The 18,136-nt window shown below is 41.6% G+C and overlaps 1 protein-coding gene across 1 annotated transcript in view; it reads left to right on the forward strand.

The window, feature by feature from the left end:
• Positions 1 to 953: 953 nt before the first annotated feature.
• Positions 954 to 18,136, forward strand: part of grin2aa (glutamate receptor, ionotropic, N-methyl D-aspartate 2A, a) — a 116,608-nt gene continuing 99,425 nt past the window's right edge. The window contains exons 1-2 of the mRNA XM_029508065.1: positions 954 to 958; positions 2,614 to 3,229. Of these exons, the coding sequence (XP_029363925.1) occupies positions 954 to 958; positions 2,614 to 3,229 (621 nt within the window). The remainder of the gene's footprint in view (positions 959 to 2,613; positions 3,230 to 18,136) is intronic.

Here is an 18,136-nt window from a genome sequence, read left to right on the forward strand (position 1 = left end):
CTTCCACTGAAAAGTGACTGGTCCCAGTATTACTGAGATATTAATAAGATTTCAGACATAAAGTGATAATAGCAGCCGCTGCATTGGTCCAAAGATTATGACCAGCAGCCTTGGGTTGAATCTGCCTTCACAGGGACACTCTGTCCTGCTCAAGTATTCTTGGACAAAATCTTGAATGGGAACACTCATCATGGGCGTGCCACTGTAACAAATAAATAATTTGTTGGTTCAAGACCAGATTTATTTGCATCGATCAAAATGTGTGCAGTGTCTGCTGAGTGTTTAGTGAGTGAGGCTGCACTTTGTAAGAGATGTTCAGGAAGCTGTTCATTGATCATCATTGCAGAAAAAAGTTGTGGTTAAGGCTGTGCTAAAAATTGTAAGGGGGGGGGGGGGGGATTTCACCTCCTGTGAAACAGTAAGTATTAATAGACTATTTCTCTTAAAACAAAAAGTACCTCGAGTAGTCATCCCACTGAGAAATAGATATCAGCCCCATGGAATGATATTATTTCACAAGCTGTCAGGGAAAGCCATCATCTAATCCTTGAGCTTAATGGGAAAAGGAAGACGTTGACCTCTCCACAGAGACAATAGAAAGTGCTCTCTCTGTGTGAAAAGACTGAGATTTGGATGATTCGTCCTCAGGTCTGCTCTAACATGTTTATGCACAGTTAAGTTCACAACAGAGACTTCCACAAGACTATCAATTTCATTACAGAATCACAAGGTATGACAAATCCTTGCCTACAGAAAACAGCCTAAAACCAACCATCGTATTCACAAATAAATATTTCAGCTACAGCGTTCTCACGCTCTGCTTCAGAGAGGCAAGATTTGGAAAATAATGGAAATCTTGACAACCAAAAAACAAGTATTTAATTGTTTAGCCACATGTGACGTCCTGCTGTGTTCTTTTGTCGATGATGTTAATGCATTTTAACGCTTCGCAAATGAGGCAAGTTTCTTATGATCTCATGATCTCTGGGTTTAAATCTGCACTGCCTCCAACAGTGGCGTGATGAATGACATCTCCTGGGAATCAATCATGAGCCAATGGGCTACACTGACGCAAAAACACGCAGCCCCGTCACTGAATCCATAAATCTTCAACAGCGCACATGGACACATTATGTGGCCATGCTTTTCTGATTTTGCTCATGCTGTACTGTTCAGCACACCTGCTCTGTGATACACATGATCATAAACTCCTGCACACACACACATCCACACTCACTCAATGTTTCATGGTGTCTGAGTCTGGGCGTTCAGGCCAGTGAGTGTTATCCCGTGGGGAGAAGGGTGCTTTGGTGACTGCGAGGTGATGTCACTTTGCTCCTCCGTTCGTCTGGCGCGGTCACCCTCTTACCTGGCTGTCACTCACCCCGACTTTCACACTCTACCACATTTATGTACATGTACATTCTCAAATGCACACACAGATACACACACACCCAACACAAAATTCAAGGAACAAAATGTTTCTCTCAACTGAGAAAGCCCGTCCGGCTCTCTCTCTCACAACCTTCTGCCTCCCTGTCCGAGGCCTGCAGTGCCACTTCAAAAAACGCAACAGAACACTATCTGGCATACCAAGCTATTTATAGCACTGTTGTTTATATTAGTCTGTTCTTCTAAGCCTTTATATAATTTGTCTCTTACTTACCTCTAGGGATACTAACTGAACTCTGAGAGTTTGGCAGCTGTCACCACTCTCTGCATTGAATCAGTTATGAACACATCTAATAAATACAGGTGAAGAAATGCTCAAACCTGAATAAACATAATGGGACAGCATCAGCATCATTTCTTTTTCATTTATTTTATTTATTTATTTTTTTAATTCCCAAGTGTACTGTTACTAAAAATAATTCCCCAGAGTCCCACTTAAAGAAAACAAAACAAAAACAGTTCTTCCCATACAACTCCAAAATCATTGTGCTTGCAATATGGTGTCACTTCCACTAGGTACTTTATAAGGTCTTGTAGTTTTTGCACTTTTGATTTATTCAGCTACTTTGGAATCTGTGAAGGTAGAGAGGGAACATGATCTTTGGACATTAACCAACATTTGAAATGCTGGTTAATTATGAAGAGGGCTAAGAGTCAGTTGCTCTGTGATGCTGCATGCAGCCATTGCGGTGCTTTGAACTAAATGCCAGCATTAGCATCTTACCATGCTCAGAATCGACAATACTAAAATGTTGTCGCTGAGAATGTTTGCCGCCTTAGGTTGGTTTATACCAACACTTTGTGACGATGATGAACAAACCATGAAACATTTTGTAGCTCGTCAGGGGATCCTGAGAGGCGAATTAATTTGACATTTCATTCAAAACCAATAAATGTGACCTTATGGTGACTTTAAAGTTAAAGTCAACCAGGAGAATCACAAGGGAGCCATGAAGGATTGACGATTATACTGTATAACTGTCTGCCCGTCTCCTCTGAATAGTACAGTTTGCTTCTGAAACAACAAGTAGATACTTAGTAGTTATCTTTTCTCTATTGAGCCTCCACAACTTACTCTCAAAGCCATCTCCCTCCCCACAAGGTTTATGTGTTTAATAACATTGCTGAAAAGACATGAAAAAGAATAGATGCGACTTAAAGGTGTGGTCTTGTATTAACGATTTGTCTCCTCTGTCTTTCTCTCTCTGGCATCATCTTCCCATTGTTCTCTCCCTTCTTCTTCATCTGTTCCCCCCCCTCCCCACCACCCCATCCTCTCTCTATGCAGGGGATGAAGTGGTTCAGCAGTATGGCCCTCAGCAGCAAAAGGAGTAAGAGGAGGAGTAGAAGGAGCAGCAGGGGTGGTAATGGTGTTCTGCTCACCTTTGTCCTCCTGGTCGTGGTGACTCTCATTACGGACCCCGCAGCTGCTCAAAAGCAGCGAACTGGTGGTGCTTCGGAAAAAGTGCCGGTTCTAAACATTGCGGTGATCCTGGGACGCACACGTTACATCTCAGATCGGGACATCCGGGCACTGTGGAGCAAGGAGGATCCCATCGACGTCAACGTGGTCACACTGCTGGTCAATGAGACAGATCCAAAAAGCATCATCACTCACATGTGTGACCTGATGTCTGGGACTAAGATCCACGGCGTGGTGTTTGGAGATGGCACCGACCAGGAGGCCGTTGCCCAGATTTTGGATTTTATTTCCTCACAGACGCTTATACCTATCCTTGGCATCCATGGAGGGTCGTCCATGATCATGGCTAATAAGGTATGGAGGAGTGGATGTGGAATCAAATGTGGATGGATGAGGCAGAAATGTTGGTTACTGATGTGTGCATGAAGTTGTACACAGAATTGATGAATGCATTAATAGAGTTACAGTTGTTGGTGGATACAACTTTGCAGAACTAACACCATCCTGCACACACTCGCTTGTCAGTTCACGCAGACTGACTGTCGACACACTTTAAAATGGTAGTGAGACCTGAATGTACAGTAATCATGCCTGCTTGTTGCACCTTACTGATATCAGTGCAAGTGGTGTCTGTGGAGAGAAAACACAGAAAGGAGAAAGAGATGATGTGGCGAAAGTAGAGGTGGGGGGGGCATGAGGTAAGTATCTGCAGAGAAGTGTTGGAGGAATAAGAGGAAGGGAAGAAGGAGTGATGAGTAAAGAGGGAAGGGTGAGGAGAGAGGAGAAAACGTTACGAGTGGGTGTTTTTAGTTGTCAATGACTATGACCGGCTGATGCAGTGAGCTGTAATCCAGGAAGTCTCCATTCATTGTGCAGGCTTCCCTCAGACAAGGAGTCCGGATCTGTTTTCACATTTGAACAGGGCACGTCTCTCGCCTGCCAGTCACTTTGAGCTGTGAATAGGAACAGATAAGCTGCGTGATAGTGGAGATCCATCTCAGGTGCTAATAGATGCTTAGCTCCTGGGTTTCATCAGATTCACAAAGGGGCAGTTTTTCTCTCTGTCATTTACCCAGTAGATCAAAGAAGGCCAGATCAGCCTTAAAGATGCTACATATAGCTTCTGGAACCATCAATGAGCCATCGTCAGGTAATCTATGACACCTCACCTTAGTGTAAATATTGTGAATAAACGAGACTATAGTTGAAACAAAATGCGATCTCCTTTGTCTAGGTAGTAGATTATTTCCAAAGTAATGCCACACTTTTTATAAACCCTGTGGCTTCCTTTCTCCAAACTACTGCCCCTACTATGTGTTTGTCTTTTCCTGAGGATTTATTTCTCTATAAACCTCTCTCCCTCTGCAAGAATTACCATTGCTGCAGTTGCACTGCAGGAATAGTATCCTGCCACAAAGCAATATCACTCTGAAGTGGTCCAACAGATTTCTCACCAAATCCAACCCTGTGGCCTTGAATAAAACTTGCAGTGTTTGGGGTGGGGGGGGGGGGGTCAATGTAGAACCTATCAGCGATTATCCCGTTTGCTCACAGAAAATATATGCATGTCTTGAAGTCGCCGCAGAAATGGTTCATTGATGCTTTAATGCTATACGCAGCACTTAAGAAAAAAAAAAAGGGGGGAAAGCAGGGAAGGGGAGAAAGGGATAAGTGTGCACTAAAGGAGGTGAGTGTTGGAAAAGATGATGTGTAGAGAGGAAAGGAGCGGTAGGGATAATCCCTTAGTTTGACCAGAGGTGAAGGAATTACAGAATGTCCTGATTGACACCTGCCACAAAGCACATATTTGAGCAGGGCATCTACACACACACACACACACACACACACCCGTTACACATCACTTGCATAATGTATTCCCCAGCCCCCCTAATGTTAAACATCACAGCTGAACGCCTAACTATGTCCCATTCTGAGTAAAACCCTAAAACCATTTTAACCAATCTTAACTGAAATCCTTTAGTGTAGTAGGCTCACAGTTTCTGTGTTTACACACACACATATACACACACACACACACGCACTATATCCTCTTTCAGTGAGTGGCATTGAAACAGTAGCAATTCAGCTCCTTGACAGCAGGAGTGTTTCCTCTGTAGGCACAGATGAGGAGAAAATAATCCACTTAAAAAAGCTCGACCTACCACTTTGTGTCGTCTTTGTTTTGTCTCTCACGTTTTACTGCTGACTTCACATCTTATCTGTCTTTCCCTGCTGGATTAAAATCCACACCCTAAAGCACATGAGCATCTTTCTCTTGCTGTTCTCACACAGAACTCCACACAGTTCCCTCCTCAGGCTGTGGACACGATGTCAAACCTGTTGGGCTTGCACTATATTTTAAGTAATTTTCACCACCTGTGCCTCATTTCACTGTTTTCCAAAAGTGGACAGGAGATACAAGGTTTTTATCTGAGAGTGCTCGTTATGCTGGGCATCTGAAGAAGCACGAGAGGATTGTCATGTTTTTTTACACCATTTGCAAATTTTTATATGTTCAAAAAGAGGAAATTCGAATGAGCGTGTTGGTCATATTTGTTGAATTATGTGCCAATTTCGAGTTCTTTCTGTAAATTCTCCCTCTCCGACATGTCATTTCTAAGCTATTCAGCTTGTAGATGATTATCTTCATCACAAATTAATCTAACAAAATATTTGTACCACAGCATGACATAAAATGTTCTGGGTTCCTAGTGAGGAAAATGAATATTTTCAGATCACTCTATTTGTTTAACCAAGAGCCCAGAATTCAAATGGGTTTGACTTCCAACAGGAAATTATAGGGGGAAATCCTCCATGTCTCAATAATGCATCTAAGTATAACTATTTTGAGTTCTATTGTTCAGGCAACTGTAGCTAAAATAATGTTGTTTTTCTTTGTTGTTTTTTTTGTGTAAGAAACTAAATATTTGACTGCAAAACTCCTGATATGATGTGAGGTCCTAGCACTTACACACAGAATAATGGCTGTGACAGTGTTAAGTGTGTGATAGCTACCACTGGTTTAAAAAAAAAAAAAAAAGGGCAGTTAAATTGGTTATGCGGTTGTTGCTGTGTTTTTCTCTCCCTTACAAGGGTTAAGATTCTTCCAGTGTGCCGTGTGCTGTAGTGTCTTCTTCTGAGGTTTACATCAAATATTTTTTTGCCCTCCCTTTAAAGTTTATATAACTCCTCGCCCTCTGTAGGTTACGTTTTATACAGTTACCCTGTGAAGTGTAAGTAGTGGAGCCTTTCTGCCGCCTTGTTCCATGCAGATTTCACTAATCCTCATGTGAAATATGAGGAGACGCTCGCCTCCGATGATTATGCCTTGTAAGACCCTCAGTGTGTTTGTCTATTCACGATTACGCCTTCATACTTGTGTATGAAGAGACGTGTATGAAATTTCCTGGCAAATATGTGCTTTAATGCCTTTACGTGCACTGAAAATACTTTTACTCCGTGTGTGTGTTCCCTTTGCCTGTCACTTGCAGGCTAAATCTCTTGGTGCTGATGACTTCCAGTTAGAGCAGTATCAACATGAACCTCTGGAGAGCACTCTCTGAAAGCTTCCCTATTTAAAAAAGAAGTCCCTATTTGCGCCTCATCTCCTCTCTTTTTTCCCCCCCTTGCTTTTCAGTTTTCCTCCTCCTCTCATGTTGTCCCTCCACCCATCTCTATATCCTTTACTCCTTTCGGTTTTCACTTGTTAATTAAATAAATGTTGCAGGTTCTCCTTCTCTTATTCCCTTCCATACATCTCTCAGCTTTTGTTGAATAATACATCACTTGAAAATAATCCATTATTGATAAAGGAAAGAAATGTCTTCTCTTGCTGCATTCTAACCAGTTCAGCTTGAAGGCACCACCCTGGCAGCTCCTTAAAACTGGGTGGGTAGTAAGAGGGGAGAAAAAAAAAAAGTGCTTTTATTATCTTGTTTTACTGTCTGACATTCTTTACCCTCACGTTGTTATTTTTCACCTTTCATTTGTCAATTTGTCTCTTTAATTCTCTCATCCCTCCCTCGCATCATGTTTTTGTAAGAATTGCATTTTCTCATTCCCTCACATGTTGTATAGTAATTGTGTGGTTGGATTTCCGGCTCGGCCTGTTGATTAGTTTCATGCTGTTCCCATGCTAAATGGTTATTGACTTTCTTAGAGGTCAGCACTTGGATCATGTTGGTCACGAACACTACTCACTGTAAGTCTTCGTCAGTGTCTTCCCTGACTCAGAGCGGCCCGTTGGCACGTCCAGTTTGATCTTAGTGATGTTCTCTGATGTTTCTTTTTTCTCTCCTCTCTTCATTTTCCCCCTGTTTGTAGAGCACACCTCGTGAATTTAATCATGGTCTGAAATCCTCGGCTGTGTTAACAAAAGCAATGGGAGAAAACTGTTCCAATAGTCAGAAACTATTGTGATGGTGAACAATTTTTCCCAGCAGTGTAGAATTGTAGGTAGGGTTTGTGTGCTTCGATGAGTGCGTCCGCCCCACAAATTTAAAATATGTAGTTGTGATGGTGAGGTGTAGGGAGAGGAGCAAGAGAGTGCATTATCTCAATGATTGGTCCTTACAGCTAAATGAAAAATAGTGTGTGTGGATGTGATAAAGGGTTTTATACGGTGCCATATCAATCCTGTTTTCACTTCACACATGGACATGTGGACATACGCAGCCGTGCAGAAACACAGTACTTCTACTTCAGAATATATCCCTACCGCAGCTTTAAAAAACGACAACTCATTTCAATGGGTGTGATTAATAAATTAATTTGCAATTCGGACAAATTTGGGTATTGTGCCTGATGCTCAGTGGAGCACCCATTCTGTATGTTTTGGTATTCAAAGCAGATCTTTAGATGCAGATTAGACAGAAAAATACATAGCTAAAATAAGACTAAATGCTGGAAGTCCAGGCTGGGTGTAGGTTCAATACCTCAATCCTCCTGTCAATATGACACCAAGACACAATCGCTTCCAATAGATCCCCGAGCTTTGCATTGTAGCTTGTAATTTGGATGTGTGGTGAAGTGCGGTAAAATCGTTTTCACATTGATCAAAAAGCAACAGTATGTTCTGTCAGCTCACAACAGTGTATTCAGCTGTGTCAGTCTCATACAGACAGTTTCATTTTCAGTCAGTATTTTTATGGATTGACTAAAGTAGCTTTCTACTTTTGTGTGAAATGAGCATGACCTCGACAGTCTTGAACGGAATGGTCAGTTGTTTCTCCAAGCAAGGAGGCCAGATCCATTTTAACCAAACCAAATGATAGAGACCTTGGCAATGTGACCTACCACGTCATGTTTTGCAAACACACATTGTTGGATGGCCCTTTAACCTGGACTTCCCTTTTTTGCCACTGTTACTCAGTGTTTCCATCTACCTAATAAAGCAATGACGCACAAACTTGCATAATTTATACGCACATGCCAAGATGCATTCATTCAGTTGATTGTTCTGTAACAGTTAGATAGTCAGTAGATCGCAGGATAACTGTGATCATAAAAGCTAATAAGTCACTCCCTGATTTTAGGCCAGAATGTCTTCAGTGACAGCTGTCATGGCGGCTGGCGGCTGAAAAGTTTTTTTTAATATCAACTAACCACATGAACCCAATGTAAGTGCCAGCACTGATATAGTCAATACAAATGTTTGTGTGTGTGTGTGTGTGTGGTGTTATTGTGATCAAAGGACATTATTCATCCATCCCTGTTGTTGTCTCCCCTCAGGCGGTATAATTACACACACACACACACACACACACACACACACACACACACACACACACTTAGTCTCTTTGTCGCTGACTGTTTGTGTCAAACAACAAATCAGAGTGGAAGGCAGGAAAGGAGAAGGAGAGTGAGAGACAGAGACAGAGACAGAGTGGGTAGAAAAATCATTTTATGATATGATTCATGAGTTTGTCCAATTAGTGTGAGATGTTTGAACCCTGTTCAGCTTAAATCACATTGTCATTTCACTAGAGGATCTTCAGCCTGCTGAAGCACAGGGCTTGCCTCACTGTTACATACCTCAGTGCGGGGAATATTCAGGTGTATCTGCCGAGGTGTGGAAGTGCCTAAGTACTGTCCTTTTATGTGTGTGTGTGTGCTTTATCAATATCTTTCCAACAAAGGCAATTTGTGTATCTTTTGCTGGCTGTGTGTGTGTGTCTCTTCCTGTCTGTGCGTGTAGGCGGGCCCAAACTGCGATAATGATATCACTGGGGTGTTGTCACATATCCTATTAGCTCAGTAAGACTGTCCTCAGTGAAATTCCCATGGTAAGACTTTACTTGTTAGCTCCTCTCATTTTGTATACTTGTGTAGTGCTTGTGCTTGTGTCTAAAAGCGCCCATGTGTCACTGTGAATGCAAAAACACTTTGTGTGTGTGTGTGTGTGTGTGTGTGTGCGTGCGCCATATCCCTGAAAGTGTGTATTGTTCCAATAGCTAGATGCAGCTGTCTTGCAGATGAGAAATGGCCTCTCACTTCTCAAAGGGAATCGATTTGAATGAATATGTGGGACTGGAGGAAATAGAGCTGTTAGCTTACTCTATGAATATTTTTCCCACTTTTCTCTCTTAGTTACCCAAATGGCATCTGTTTGAAAGCATAGAAAGTTTCTTTGTAAGGCACAGAGCCTACGAGCCCTCTCTCAGTCTCCTGCTCTCCCCGCATTCCTCGCCATCCTCTTGGAGCGAGTCTCCTTTTCCTTTCTTTCCTTCTCTCCTCCTCCCTTTGTGTCCTCCGCTCTTTTGCTCTTCTTCTCTCTCTCTCTGTCTGACTCTCTTCTCAGGGGCCTTGGCTTCAGCCTCAGGAACAGCAGCAGTTTATAAAGAGCATGCAGTGACACACACACACGCACTCGCGCATGCATGCACACACACTTGCATATTACACAAGCACACACAACAGAAGAGTGCATTTTAAAAGTGACAGCTGTTAGGCAGGTAGACGGGATGGGTCAGGCGCTGTAAAAGCCCTTTTCCTGTAATAAAATCCCCTGAATGGGTAGCCTTGGCCTGGTAAAAATCTAAATTATGACCGATACTGCACTATCCAAGACAACTCTTATTTTAATTGAGATGGGAGGACTAAGAGTCTGTTATGTGATAGCTGAACTGGAATATAAATTGATTTTGATGTTATACTCATGTAGGCATTCACTTTAGTGTTTAATCTCCTTATGTACATCATCTCCATTTTTATCCTTCTGCTGCTACTTAGCCCTCTTTGTCACCGTTGTCTTTCTGCTGAAGCTGCCTCCTGCTGTGAGAGATGCTCTAATGCTGTTCGGCCTCTGATGGGTGGCGGCATGCAGGAATTGATCAGCCGGGATCATCAGTGCCACACTGCTACATTAGCATCTATTCAAGCTGTTCCGAGCAAGCGCCATTATGGTTGTACAAGTGTTTTTTGTACGTGTATGCATTCTCATTCTGTGGTGTTGTTACAAGGGTAAACAAACAACAGCCTGGCTAACATCAGAATAATCCTCTTGCCTGTTTGTTTTTTTTTTTTTTTCTCTCTCTGTATGAGCAACTGTCAGCCTAATGTATGTGTGAATTTTTGGGTGGGTCCGTCTATCTGTCTTTTTTTTTTTTTTTCCTGTTTCTTGTTGATTAACCCAAGTTTCTCAGCGGTAAATTGAATTTCTGATCTGCTTGACTTGACTCTTGTCAGCCTCCATAAGCTGAAAGAAATACCCTACAATAAATATAACATAAGCTCGGCGACCGAGAGACTGAAGAGGCACGTAGAGAATAACACAGCCATCACAGCTTTGGAGGAGAGAATTTTGTCATCTCAGCTTAAGCCTGACTAATATACAGATAACACATGCATGCAGTTGCTGGCTGTGAAAGTCTTTTCATTCCTCATCTTTGTGTCACGAGGCAATTGCATCAGCGTGGAGCCTTCAAAGACACATTTCCTCATTTTCTGAATGTTGAAATGGTCCGATTAAATTGTCTACACTGGGTGTTTAAGCTGCAGAACCTCAGTGGATCATAATTCCTGGTCCACGATGCACCCCACTTCATTATGAGCGACAGCTAGTTATTAACTAGAGGCATCTTTCAGGAGCACTTGTCAATCACAGTTATATCAGAGACAGAGACAGACGTGAGTGAGAGGTTGGGTTTTCAGACTATATTAGAACCACCTAATGTCACTTTTGCAACTGATAAATATCAGCTGACTGATCTGATTGCATATTTGTGCAACATAAACATAAATATGAATTTGTAATACTAAAGAGATCACTCTAATTGTTTCCATTCACCCTTGCCTTCAGATGGGAAATATTTATTTGACATATCTGTCAAATAAAATCTGCTAATTACTACTAAGTAGTTGACAGAAATTATCTGGTAATATTATTTTAAAAAGTTACCACCCTGATAGACAGCTGCAGCCAGAGAAATATGACTTGTGTAGAAAATCACCAACAAGTCTTGAGGGTTAAAATGAGAGAAACCAATAAAAGAGGCTTTAACAAAGAAACCTTGGACAGAGAAAAAAAAACCACTTTGACTCTTTGTTTTTAGAGGTTGCAATTTAAGGGAATTGCAAATCAACCCAATTTTTCAGGTACATTTACCCTCTTCTGGTATTTAATCGGAGCATATTCATGCCTCAAGTGTGCATTTTCTAAAGTCAGTCTTAAGCTTTTTCCTAAATAGAACAACCCACAGCTTTTGCGTTCCCGTTCGTTTTTATTTCTTAAACCACAGGGGATACAAATCAGCATTAAAACAATGAAAATGTATGCAGTGAATAAAAATAATATTCAAAAGCAATAAACAAAAAAAGAATGTACAAAAAATAAAAATCACAGCCTCAGTAAGGTGCTTTCATTCAAAATGGCTTCCTGCATGGTTGTTCTTGGCAGTTGTTACACACAAACAGTGAAAAGGACCTTAAGAGGGCTGTTTGTTCATTTAGCTTCAGGGTCAGCTGTTTATTCTTTATTCGGCACGAGTTGTCTCCAGTCTTCCCTGACGAAGTAGCCCTCCTCAGTGTGTGTATTGTTGCCTCCTTTTAGAAACGACAATGGCTGAAACCTTGTCAAAACTGCTGAACACACACCTATCATTGCTAACACTGTATGTATCAACAGCAAAACAATTAGCTTCTTTTAAGTGTTGTCATATTTCATCTAATGCCTTATTAATTAGAGAAAGCTCATGTCAGACACTTATGCTTCTCATAATATTAGTAGAGTAATATTTTGAAATGGAATAAATCTGTATACATACCCGGCAGTGGTGGACAGAGTACACAGCTACACCAGTTCTTGAGTCAAAGTGAAAGTAAGTTATGACTTGAGTAAAAGCACAGGATTACTTGCTTTTAGAAATACTTAAAAAGAATACTTAAAATGCCCTTGCGGATGAAACCCTCCAGTTTTATCCGGGCGCCTTGTGGCTGAGGCTCCTTGTTGGGCCTGGTCTGGCCCTGGTCTGCTGCATGCCAAGCGGGTATTCTCATCACTATACTCACAAGGCAGTACATTCAATCTGAATCTGACTCTAAAATAATGAAATGAATGAATTGATTTGAACTGACAATTGATGAGTAAGGGGCAAATCCTATAGGAACAAACGTAAATTGGCAAAAGGACCAACATTGTAATTGTCTTGTTCTTTTTATTAAAAGAAAACCACCAAATCATAATGCTAAATAAAATAAGTTATAATAAAGGTCTTGGCTCAGTGACAAAACCTCTGTAAACTAAATTTAAACATTGTCCGCCGAAGCCATGACCTGCGGTGCACAGCTGCAGCGGATCACCTTTCCTCTCCCACGTGAATGTTACCTGCGGCTCGGCACCCAAACTGAGTGGCGCATGCGTGAGGGAAAGCTACAGCAACACCAATTCAAGAGATGCGTTGAACTGGCGCTTATGCAAGTTATTCTCTAACGCAAATGTAACGAGTACTTTATAGAAATGTGGTGGAGTAAAAGTATAAAGCTCCCAAAAAATATATCACCAAAGTACAGAGCCTCCCATACTGTACTTAACTGCAATACTTGAGTAAATTTCCTTTGTTGCTGTCCACCACTGATAGCCTGTATGTGTTCAGTAGTTTGTGCTGGCCAAGCAAGTTAATTCACCTGCTGTGTTTGCAATTTGGTTTGCATATGAGGTTTTATTTGCTTAATTTACTTACTTTTATTTGATGGTTTCCTTCCTTATTTAAAGTCAATGTGAGAGCCAACCAAGGAAATGAGGTCATCTGAACTGATTAGGGGTTTTAGACCTTAACATCAGTAATAACGAGAGAGACCTGGGAGCCTTTCATACGGGTGCTTAGTTATTAACAATCTCTTATGAGATCAGTGTGGCTTGATTATACTCTACTCTGTGTGCTTTCACATTTCAGTGACTGTCTCTTCCTCTGGTGCAGTATAGTGTTTTTTTTTTTTCCTGTAACTATTGGTGCAGTCCATTCTCCACACCACAGCCCATTGTCACAAGCTTTAAGTTTTGTCTAATTAGACAAGAAAAGAAAAATTGACCTCTCACTCCCCTGTATGGGGGAAAGAGGGTCATGGGATGAGGGGATAGTAGAGCAGGAAACATTTTGCTGTGTTTTTCCAGAGTAGTCAAATAGGACACATGCAGGGGTGTATTTAGGACAAAGCTGTTGTAAAACCAACTACCATGCTTTTCTTCAATAAGCCTATGATTTACAGGAATTTAAGAAGGGTGGACAAATCTAACTTAAAATGGAAAAGGAAATGGTCACTCTGAAATGGCAAGAAAAAAGTGACAGGCATATCAGTTTTCATTTTGTTGCTTAGACTATGCTGTTTTTAACTTTGACTGGGGCTGTCCTATTTAAATCTTTTTGTACAGCAGATTCATTTTGTGAGTTTGTGTGTTATCAAACCAGATCTTCCTGCATTCCTCTGTAGCTTTTCCTACCCTCATTTCTTCCTTTCAGCTGCAATTCTCATCTAATCTTGAAAGTCTACCTGTCTTCCCCTCTCTCTTTCTTTTCCGTCTTGTTCACTCTTAAGTCTTTGAAGATTGTTGAGAGAGATTTCTGCTCGCATCGACGCCATGTCGAAAGGAGTTGGCAACAGCTGCACGCCATGCTCCTTCCCTCTATGTATGCACACACGCATAACCAAACGCACACACATCCATTGCACTGTGCAATACCTCACGTGTCCCATGTGTTCTTCCAATGCTTTAGGTTTCAGGTTTAATTGCAGTCTTTTTTCTTTCCCTTTCCCTTTGTTTCTTCCCTTTAAACTCCATCTATTTCAGACTTTAGTGAGCGCACGCGCACACACGCGCACACACACACACACACACACACACACACACACACAGAGTGCATGCAGACAGCCATGCAGAAATTACTCCGCGGTGTCTGCAGTGAATGAGCACAATCATTTTAGAGTAGCTCTGGCTTGCTTTTCTCGCCTGCATCCTGCATAGAACCCTTCCTGCAAAGCAACACAACTCCATTAAAATGGACCATAGTCTCTCCCTCAGCGTTAGCGCAGTGTAGCCTAGCCCAGCACTGCACCATGTTGGGGGCAGTGAGCTGTGCTAAAAGACAGGGAACGGAGAGATGTGGGCAGTGAGAGTGAAATGAATTAAATATCCCTCCAACGAGCCTCTTCCTTGTTTCACTCGTCTCTCCATTATGATGGAAAGCTCCGTGAAGCATGAAGTCAATCTTAATTGTTCTGAAGTAGCAAAGTAGATGGATGCAAGGTCGGAGGGAGGGATGGATGGATGGAAGCGTGTTTAAAAAAAAAAAAAAAAAGATGACTGAATGTTGTTGCGTTACAAGCAGCGAGCAAGCTGTGAGCACCATGGGGGGCTTTCAGGAAAATAGCATTATTCACGTTTTATTGGCACACTCAGTTTATTTGTCTCTCTCTGCCTCTCTCCCTCACTTACCACAGTCTACGTAATGTACAGGAATCACTTTGCTCTAGAAACTTCAGCTCTGGGTAAAAAAAAAGGAAAAAGGAAACCAAAAAGGGCGCTGCGTCGCATCCATTAACATGAAAAATAACTTACGAGGTCTCGTCAAGCCCGACAAGAAACTGGAGTGTCTGACAGTGGGCTGAAAGCTACAACTGCTTCACATCTACAAACTTTTAATCTTGCAGAACTGAAAGTAACAGAATACGAATCCTCTCTGCTCACACTCGTATCAGTCCGGTGACTAGTTGAGCGTTTTAACTTGTCATACCTTAATGGTTAAGAGATTTAAAGTGGCAATTTATGTGGTAAAGTCAGGTATGAAACATGTAGTGTGTAAATTGTACATGAAAATGTGTTTGGGGGGGGGGGGGGGGGGCGGGGTTAGACTGTGACAGCTACATGATTTGAAACTATTCTGCAAGACACTGTTATGCAATATCTTATAATGTAGGCCTCATTGACTATGAATGTGGCCATCTCCATTTTTTGTATTCAAAGTTTAAATGCTGCGGTGAATGACTTTTGGGAGAGAACTATTTTTAGTTTTCAGGTCATTTGCACATTGTCTCAGCACTCTGGGTTCTTTTTAACTGCAGAGCCCTTAATATGTAGTCCTTAAAGTGTCATGTCACATCATGTAACTGACTTAGTGCAGTGGGTCCTTGTAGATTGTAGTGTTGTAGAATTCAGCTGACTTCAAAGATGGAGGGAAGAGAAGAGACAGTGAAAGAGTGACTCAACAGCTTTCTTGTTGAAAAAAGAAATACAGAAAGAAAGAACCACATAACTAGCACAAATGAGAGTTAAAGAAGAATATGAGGTAGAATAAAAAGCATGACGCAAACAGGAGAGTGACTGTGGGGCTTTTAAAGCAGCACTCTTTAATTAAGTCCATAGTGCGGGGTTATTAGTGATAAGCTTTTACTGAGAAAAGTCAGTGCTCATCCTAATAACTATTACTGTGCACAAGCTGCCCTGTGTGTCCTTCGGATCAGTCCTCCTGGTAGTTGAAAGGCTATAGCTTCACAAAAATGAAAGCAAATTGTGTCAACTGCTTAAATCTAAACCGTTGAATTATATATTTTACCTTAACATTCTGTCAGAAGCTAAATGTTGTCAAAGGTGCTTGCTTATATTTGATGAATGATCATTTCTAAATATCTTCCTCTGCAGAGAAGCTAAGTGTACAAAGAAAAAGGTAGTTATTGGCAGTGATGCATTCGCAGGCCAAAAGCTCTTTAAAGAAAAATGACTGGATTTTTCTTTGGTCACTTGGGTGCAGCAGAAAAACAAAGGGACAACAACATCTCGTCGTGGCGAACGTGTCAGGAAATATTTCCTTGTCAACATCTGCATCATATGCAGCCATGTTCGTAGACACACAGTGACTGTAAATAAAAAATGTTCCCCTTTTAGCTCTGATTTGGGCTCCTATAGCTCCTCCTTTTGACCAACTAAATGTTCACCACCTACATGAAGAGGATTTCATTTGGCTCTTTAACTCTATTCAACTGCTGTGGCTGAAAGTGATTTTGATGAGATGGAACCCAAATAATTAAGTTCTGTGCTACAAAAACCAAAATAATGAATTGGAAGATGTTAAAATGCTCCATAATGATTAGAGGAACTGCAGAGTCAGATGATAATGCACCACAGCAAATATCCATTTGAGTCATTGTTGATATTAAAATATCGATGAGTACTGCTTTAGGTTTTCCTCTAACGAAACAATCCATACTGTGCAAAGTAACCTTAAAAAAAGTTTGTCCCTATATGGTGCAATATTTTTGTATTCTGTGTTCTACTTCTCTCCAGCTTCAGTCTTTCTGTCTCTTTCTCTGTCCTTTTCCTTATCCTCCCCCTCTCTGTCCATCTTATCCAGCCTTTAGTGCTGTTATAGGCTTTTGTGGAGGACGGACATACAGTGAGACATGTGGGGAGGATTTAAAAATAGCAGAGGTAACAGAAGAATCGGAAAGGGAATGGGAAAGGAGGGGAAGATGGATGGTGGAGGGGGCGGGGGTGGAAAGGAGGAGTGTTCAGGGTCAACTTTGACAAATGAGTCTGCGAAGTTAGCCGGGGCTCCGGGGAGCACCGACAGTTAGGTCAGCGCTCCCCAAGGGGAACAGGGAAATGGGGTTTTTACCCGCAGAAACACCTGAGAGGAAAAGCAAGACACTGTAACGAGAGAGTCTGTAGTATTTGTGTGAGGTATTCGAGCCTCAGTCTGCTTTTACTTTAAAACACAGCAGCGAAAGGCAGAAGGACCGTTACATGGGACTGCAGTAGTGTGATCTACGTGAGCATCCCACCTCTTTGTGAGGGATTTCCTTTTTAAAGAGACCCCATGGATATTTGACCACTGGATAGTGAATCTTTCTTGCACAGCTCATGTCAGTCATCAGTTCCCTTTTCATCAACAACTAAATGTGACAATGATCTTTACATAGATTTTTCTTATGGTAATGGATTCCAGGAAGAAAATTAATATCACACCATCTTCTCCCATTGACATCTACACCATCAGTGCTCTCTGAGGTCCTGTGAATCTTTTTTTGGGAGGGGGATAAATAAGAGGTTGTCCAACCTCTTGCTTATGAAGTCACTGCTCAAACAGAATATTATATCCATCCATTCATCCATCTTCTACCGCTTTTCCGTTTCCGGGTCGAGGGGAATGTTGTATATCAGGGGCGTAATCATCCATTTATACTGAAGAATTAGAACTCTGGATGAAATGATAAATGAAATGAAATACATGAAATGATACATGTTTATCTTTTAAAAGTGTACTTTTTACACAACTCTCCAACAAACCAACTCTTTGTCCTCCTGCCGAACTTCCCCACACACCACCCCCAGATAAACCGGCACTTTGTGTTAGCTTAGGTAAGCTGTCCTTGAGAGAAGCGATCCTTTGTTCTGTTCACTGCAGTAAACCCACTCTACCTGGCCGACCCTGACTTTCTGTGCTCAAATACTGAAACGTCTAAATGAATAGAGACTGCTGTTGGTTATAAAGAGGTTAGAATTAATCGGCATAACTGACTTTCTTCTTGTGAGGAATCACGACGAAGTGAATCACTGGGTGTGTTCATGTGCTGCTTTGAGTGTATTGCTACAACGTGATCAAGTGTTTTTGTTTTTTTTTTTTTCCTCCCCTGTATCTTTTTGTATGAATGTGTATGTGGCTGCGTGTATTCACGATGTTCGCTCAGTTCAACCTTGACAAGGAGGAGAGGGCATTATTAGTGCAGCAGACCCACTGAGAAATATGCCTTGACAGAGAGAGAGAGAGATAC

The sequence above is a fragment of the Echeneis naucrates genome, chromosome 8 (genome assembly GCF_900963305.1).
Source record: "Echeneis naucrates chromosome 8, fEcheNa1.1, whole genome shotgun sequence".
Lineage (NCBI taxonomy): Eukaryota > Metazoa > Chordata > Actinopteri > Carangiformes > Echeneidae > Echeneis > Echeneis naucrates.